The 7,888-nt window shown below is 31.3% G+C and overlaps 1 protein-coding gene across 1 annotated transcript; it reads right to left on the bottom strand.

Moving 5' to 3' along the window:
• Window positions 1-1,211: 1,211 nt before the first annotated feature.
• LOC100500089 (putative vesicle-associated membrane protein) lies at window positions 1,212-6,234 on the bottom strand. The gene is made up of 5 exons (NM_001249705.2): window positions 5,754-6,234; window positions 4,463-4,604; window positions 4,255-4,375; window positions 1,989-2,051; window positions 1,212-1,592 (listed from the first exon to the last, which is right to left on the bottom strand). Exons 1-5 carry the CDS (start codon window positions 5,941-5,943, stop codon window positions 1,443-1,445), a joined length of 666 nt encoding a protein of 221 aa, NP_001236634.2. The 5' UTR covers window positions 5,944-6,234; the 3' UTR covers window positions 1,212-1,442.
• Window positions 6,235-7,888: the final 1,654 nt, after the last annotated feature.

The following is a 7,888-nucleotide window of genomic DNA, read 5'->3' as shown; positions in this document are numbered from 1 at the left end:
ATTGTCTAGTGTATTAGGTGTTATTGGAGAAGATTTGAACTTCAATTGATGAAGTTTAATCGTGAATTTCGTACAAGGTACAGAAGAAAAACAGCAAACTAACTACTTTCAGTGACTTCTAGTTACATTATTACAGGACACAGTTTTGTTAATGTATATTCATTAGTTATAAAGTTTAAACGTTTATAGAAAAGAAAATAAGGTAAAATAAATTAATTTTCTTATATAATTAAAAATTAACTTTTGCATAATTTAAAATAAATAAAAAATATTAGAGTTGAAAAGTAAATTTTAGTTCTCTTCATTTTCTGGATAGTGGATTAAACTTTTGATAGGTTTCTAGCAATTTTTAGAAAAGCTAGTTAGATGAGAAAATTGACATAAATAATAATAAACTTATTTTACACATTTTTTAGAGATGTTTACGGGATGTACTCCAATTCAACCCAATTATATTAGATTAAATTTGTAAAATGTTTGAATTAAATCAAACTCAACTCAATTAAGACTTGATCAATAACATATTAAATAATGGATTCTACTTTTTAAATCCAATCTGTATCATATAATTTAATTTATTATATATAAAAATTAATTATTTAATACAAAACATATTAATAGTTTTTAACTCACATAATTTATTAAACTTAATCATTCCATGATTTTTTTTCTTTTTTAAATTATTTTTATTTCTATCTTGAATTTGTTTATATTATCGCATGCTAATATCATATTTTATTTTCATCAAAAATAAAAGTATCATATTATCATTAAAATTATTAATTATATTAATTAAATATTCTCATAATTAAGAGTGCATTTAATTATTATATACTTAAAAAAAAACTAGATAGAAACAAATTATTTTTCCAAAAAAAAATATTTTTTAAATATTTAGACCCAATTAACTTAATCCAATCCAACATGTTTATTATTGAATTTAATTGATTGGGTCTGAGAAAAATACACAAGCCCCAACCCTATAAAATTTTAATCAGGTTGGGTATCGAATTTTATACATCTCACTGTATATGGTGAAATAAGATCATATTTCTGCTGTCAGCAATTTCCTTTGGTACCACCTGAAACTCACCGAAAAATATAGCATTGCTTTTACCTTGGAAAGAAATAGCCTCTTCACTCCTTATGTAGTGTGGAATGAAAGGCCACAGGTTCAATAAATCTAAAGGTCGACAATGCAAAAATTGAATAACATCAAGAAACACATTTACATGATTCTTGCCTATAAATAAACTGGAATTTGAACTTCAAATTGAGAACCCAAATTATATTTTCAAAAGCATTTATAAGTAGAACAAAGTGACCAACATACGACCTTTACTATATCTATATCTATATTACATACAAACTCATGCCATAGATTAGTATCTTTCCTCCGATAAAAGGCTGAAATAACATTATAAAAGGCCTCGGTGAATGGCTTATTTTCCACAGTTGAACCCACGACATACAGATAGGACTATTATCAGGATAAGTGCTATCAATATTCCCAATACAATCAGCTTAATCTTCATGTTTTGCAGCCACATTTTTCGACGGATTCTGGTTCCAGAAGTTCTGAAATCTTGTGCCTGGAAGAAAATATTACTTTCCTCAAAAATGGTAAAATATAAATTTGTACCTCCACATCCATATCAAAATTAAAAAGTGAAAACAGAAAACTGAAAACAGGTGGATCTCAGGATCTGAGACTTTTCTTTTTGTTTTGGCATGTGAGGAGAGCAGAGAGTGGAAACTGTAAGATATAGAAAATTCTTATAAAAATAAAAATGGATATAACTAGCTGGTCTGAGAGAGATAATGAAGACACCAAAAGTGAGGAATCTCCTTTCAATATGCTATACTTAGCATCCACTTCAAAAATGATTCAGCCACCAAAAGAAATAAATCTCCTTTCTATAGCATAGATATGAAATCTACACTCTAAAGGAACGGCATGTAGATGCACACACATGGTACATACTAACCTGGTTATGAAGGTTCTCAGTCTTGTCCACCAGAAGCTCTATCTTGTCACCCCTGTCTAGAACCTACATAAAATTATACACCTCAATATAATTTGATTATATGTCCTTATGTATTAGACATATTGATCCAAATCCAATTAAAGTTATAGAGCCTGCAAAAATTTGATGGCATTTTCTTCTCTCAAAAAGCATAATTTGAATAATCTTGGCCTAGTCTCTATAGCATAGGTAGATTAAATGAATAAGAGAAGAAACCCAAAAAGTCACTCCTTTATGTCATTGAAATGGCACAAATTTCTACTGCCTAAAAAAATTAACATTTTGTAGAAGTATAACTAACTAGCGGTGGGGGGTTTTGGGTAACTTACACAAGATCCTAGGTTCTAACCTTATTGCTGCCAATGGACATAGGCATTGAAATACAAACAACAAAAAACATGAAGTTTAAAACCTGAGTATTCAAGGAAAAAATAAAAATAAGGAAGACTAAAAGTAGTGAACTATAAGCATCATAAATAGTGTGGTATCTAATATTAAAATATAGAAAAAATGATAACCAATGATGTATGTGAAAGTCAAACCCACTTTTATATACATCTCTGCCAAAAGCTTCAGCCGAGATTCAAAGAGAATGCTAAACCTATGATACAACAAAGAATACGAAATAATCATACAACTACAATCAGTGAATTTATGATGTCAAAGAGTACATTATCATTCTTGTGCTTTGGACATGAGATTAAGAGTGAGCCCTAATGCAACGGTAAAGTTGCCTTTTGTGACCAGTTGGTCACAAGTTTGAATCTAAAAACAGCCTTTTTGCATATGCAAAGGGAAGGTAGCATACTATGACCCAAAAAAAACCTCCATGAGGCAAGAAGCCAAGAATCCTTTTGGCACTAGGTTACATTAGTTTTACTGTAGATAACTGGTAACTTCATCTTGGTTCTCTCTTTTGAAATGTGGAATGCTTTTATTGCATCTTTGTTGTGATAATTTTTATGTTTTCTTGTTGGAATAGTTATATTTTGTTGGAATTTATGCATCTCAGTACCCAATACTCTTTTACCAGTATTTCACAGTTAACATATCGAGCATAAGTTGCCATAGACGTATGGATTGACATCTCACCCATTTCAATATAATACTTTGAATAACTAACTTCCATAATGAAGTAATTTCCAAAGTCGTTAGCCACCTACTTTTAGAATCAAATTCCAAGACTTAATCCACCCTCCCCTTTATTTTTAGGTTTGCAGCAAACCCCCAAATAACAAGATCTCTTTTCTAACCACCAGGATCATACCATTGAGCCATTACCATTACAAAACGAAATAGTAAGATATAATAATGAATCTAAAAAGTAATCCAACTGCCCAGAAATAGAAATTAAAAAACCCTTCCAACCATCAAAGCATTCAAATATAGTGATTGGCCTGATCCCAAAATGAAATAGGCCAAGGATTGCAATTCAAAGATACACCAAAGAATCAGATTTCTATCTCAGTTCTCTCCTCATTTTCTCTTAGACTCTTAGTTTCTCACACTTTCTATCATTTACCTTGCACAATTTCTGGTTTTTAAAATAATTAATTAGCCTCATTGCTTTTAGCTAGCCTCAAGGATCTCTAATGGACAGACTGAGCATTCACAAAGTATCACTGCTCCTCTAACAAAAGACAACATTACCCCTCAACCTACTCTAACACCCTTGATTCCTATCAAATATTAAGTATCAACAGCTGTTAAAAACTTATGAGTTACTACTGAGGAGACAAGAAAGTAGGTAGAAGGTTCCCTTACCTAACTCCCACTGCCCTTAGACAAACGAGCATTTTCACAATCCAATACCTAGACTAGACCACATTTTCTTTCCTCCTAACATCATCAACCACTTCAATTCTCTATCACAACAGTGCCCAATATCTGTCTTATTGTAATTATGTGACAGCACTCAGTTAAAAGTGTTTTAGTAAACCTTCTTTATTGTAGCTTGGCTCAGCCTATTAAAACCATCACAGATTCTTAAAACCTAGACAGTAGAGAACAAACATGGGAACTGTGTTCAATATGAAAATGGGAATGGAGAACATATTGGTTTCTGATTTTCATTCCTACTCCCCTGCCTTGGCCATCTTTTTTTCCCAAACAGTCACAATCATATTTATTTATTTTATTGGCAAAAATGATTCTTGTACCAACTGATCTTTTCAGTTTCTATGGTATTATCCTCTTAAATTAATGCAACTAAGTAGTGCCTCTGTACCTTTTCAATATTCTCCATCATGACACCCTTAACTTCAGAAACTTGAGCTTTCACCTTTGCAAGCTTGCTTATCTCTTCAGGATGATCAACACAGTACTGCATATGTTCCCTCAACTTTGGCCTGTGCAAAGAGCTTAACACATTAGCTAAACTAACAATTTAAATCCACTAGCTTAAACTTTACAAGCTTAGAACAGAAACTTAGTACCCAAATTCCTTGTTAAGGCTGTTCACAGGAGCAGTGGCAGCCTTTCCACCACCATATTTTGCCACAAATTCATCTTTGACACGCTCTAGAAAAGCCATGGGTAACTGTCTTCCAATTGATTCATCTGCAACAACACAATATGCTGCAAAATTCCGAAAGTTCGATATTTTAAAACACTACCAAACTCAAAAAAAAATTAAGGTTCACCTCTACAAAAGCAGTATCAGTTGATAAAATTAGAACTTAAAAGAAAACCAATAAAAGCAGAAATGCAGAAACATAGTTATCAATCTTCGATAGAGGCACTTTGCAGCTATCCCAAAAGAGCTATAGCAAGATAACAGATAGCTGAATGACTGCAATTCTGAAGATTCTAGGTACAAATTAAATATTTTTACAACATATATACATGATCAAAATTGAAAATTTATCTAAATTTTAATATATTCATAATAATTAACATTTAAGCACCATCATCTTAAGCTAAATAAAAAAAAAAATCAAGAAAATCAAATTAGCCTAGGGTTTAAGCAAAGTAGTAAATTCAAAATATAAAAAAGGGATAGAACAAAACAAATACAAAGGGGTGAGCATCGCCACATTAGAAAAACAGAGGCAAACCAATGGCAAGACATATGTGTGAGAGGAAAAACAGAGGAATGGCTTGAAGTGCTTGGCTAGAATTATGTCCATGAGCATTAGATCGAGGGGATTGAATCAAAACAGAGAAGGATGTGAGTGATAAAAGAAAAGAATATCAAACTAGGTTTCGAACCCATTACACTACTGATGAAAAAATTAGGGAAATCACAAAATAATCCCCCAAAACAGGTACAACAACACATAAAATTGGAGGAGGAAAACAGGTTTTAGCCGCTGATTCACAATCACAGTCGAAAAAGCCACAAATATTCACAATTTCAGGCGTGCCATCTGCAAATCCAAAACAAAACGCTCCGCAATGCAATTTAATTTCTGCAGCGATTAAAGCCACAATAACGCATTCTCCACTGCGTAATATTAATAAAAACATTCACACCTTAGCAGATTAACCATTGCATTCCCCCAACTGAGTGTAAAACATATTCTCAAAGCAGCACATATCAACCATTCCCGTGTTTCTCGGCCTATTCACAAGTTTTAAGCATACGAAATAGCACAAATCAGTTTGGCCAACTAACGAAACCCTAACAATCCATAAGCACATTCAGTACAAAAATTGACTAGCATTAACAACACCATAACAAAAAATGAAAACAGAACACAGAAAAGAAAAGTGAGAGGAACATACTGTAGCCATTGTCGACGAGGTAATTGAAGGTGTGTGCGTCGCAGTTGTAGGTGAACTTGTTGTTGGTGGCAGGGAGCTTCTGAAGGCACTGGAAGGCGATGGAGTTGAAGTTTCCGCTGAATTCCGTGTACTCCGCGAGAATCACAGTTCCCCGCGACACGAACGCGTAGATCAGAGACTTCTGCCCCATCGATCGATTGAGTGTGGTGTTGGTAGGGTTTTGGATTTGGATTTGGATTGTTGGAAGAGAGAGAGAGAGAGAGAGATCTGGGAACAGTTCGGTTTTTGGTGGTGTCACGCTTTCGCTCTAGTTATCCAAAATTCCAAATCCTTCTCTCTCTCACACACACTCTTTGTAGAGAGAGAAAGGAAGAGACAAGGGAAAATGGAGAGCAGGGTTTAGGAAAGTTTCTAAAGCGGTGTGAGAGAGAATTGAAATGGGAAAACTTTCAAATTGAAGCATGGAAGATGGAACAAAAAGAATCACCGGTTACTACCGCAACCCGAATCGAATCCCCCTTTATTATTTTTATTTTCCCAACGGTTAACGTAATTTGTTGCTATACTTTTTATTTTCATTCACATTATTAAAAACTAAGGAAATCACGCACTTTTTTTCTAATAAAAGATTGTTGGTAGTTTTAGGTTTTTGAAAATAATTGTAAAGATAAAATAATAATTTAGGAATATAGTTATAAAAATAAAATGAATATAAAAATATATGCATTAAAACACTCATATTCCTTTTCTTTTATTTATAGATATAGATTCGAGTTTATCATATTTTCATATTTTATACAATTAAATAAATATCAGGATTCAAGAGGATTTACTGGTCAATCACTTTCAAAATGAAAATAAAAATGTCGTCCGCTATTCATACAATTTAAATAAATATTCTTTTTTTAGTAAATGAGCACAATTTCTACAATTTGAGCAAAAAATAAAATTTGTTGAGACAATAAAAAGTAAAATGAAAAGCTACTGAAGTCGGTTTCATAAACACCACTTCTTTGAAAGTAAATTAAACAATAAATAAAAGTCATGTTTTAAAGCATGATCTTTATAGGAAGTAATGATTTAAAACATGATTTATCCACACTCTCATAATAAATTCAAAATTTATCCATTTGAATAATTTCTTAAAGAAAATATATTTTATAGACACCCATTATGCTATAAGACACCTACAAGGAAAAACAAAAAGGTAAAAATATAGATATTATTAAATTAATGATGCGATGGAAAAAGAGAGAAATGAAAAATATTAAAGAGATGTTTAAAATAATTAAATATTTATTTATGATTGCTTATTTTTAAAAATATGATCCATGATGAATAAAGAAGTCCTCTTCTTCTAAGTTCTAAAATTATTTAAGAACTTTAACAATATTTCACAATACTAAAATTATTTAAGAACCCAAAATAGTCTCACATCTTTATACTTTTTTTATTAATATTCGCCTTTGTATTTTAATTTTAAAATCATAAACATACAGAAAATATAATGTAATTTATATTTTTTTTTACGAAAATTGTGATAATTTATTTTTAAAATATAATATCTCAATTAAGAAGCAAGAGTTTTTTTTTAATACTTTATGGTACCTCTCCTTCGCTTGTCAGTTCAATCAATGTATTTCAATGAAACAAAATTATGTGTGTGTAGATTATACCTTTGTAATTTTCAATTGAAAATGATTAGAGAAAAAAATGTTTTTTAATGCCAAGAAGTAGGTTCTTAGAGAAAAATCACTCTTGCAAGTAGGCCACCACCTTAAAGCACTCTAACCATAAACATGTGTAAGAATTGTTCTTACACATAAGAACTTGTTATAAGAACCTAATAGATTGACAGAGGCTACATTTATGATTGATTGATCTCAAATTCAAAGTATTTGAGATATTTTCATAGTTAGCGGAAGACTTCTACCTTCCGACACCCAAGTGTACATATGTATATGTTAATATACCTCAAGGGATGCAATAATACTAATTATATTACATAATGCGGTGGCAATATGAAGATTCTTTATACTATTAATCAATCATAATTTTTTTTTTAAATATTTGAATCTTATTTTAACTACCTTAAAAGTCACAATTTCATAAACTGTCATTGATTGGCAGCATAA

Source organism: Glycine max, chromosome 15 (genome assembly GCF_000004515.6).
Source record: "Glycine max cultivar Williams 82 chromosome 15, Glycine_max_v4.0, whole genome shotgun sequence".
In the NCBI taxonomy this organism is placed as follows: Eukaryota; Viridiplantae; Streptophyta; class Magnoliopsida; order Fabales; family Fabaceae; genus Glycine; species Glycine max.
This window is presented reverse-complemented; position numbering and strand designations above follow the sequence as displayed.

Coding starts and splice junctions, on each gene's coding strand:
- LOC100500089 (NM_001249705.2), bottom strand. CDS start 5,943: ATGGGGCAGAAGTCTCTGATCTACGCGTTCGTGTCGCGGGGAACTGTG. Junction 2,052..4,254: donor TGATGGAGAATATTGAAAAG/GTACAGAGGCAC, acceptor AATTTTATGTAG/GTTCTAGACAGGGGTGACAA. Junction 1,593..1,988: donor CTGAGAACCTTCATAACCAG/GTTAGTATGTAC, acceptor ATTTTCTTCCAG/GCACAAGATTTCAGAACTTC.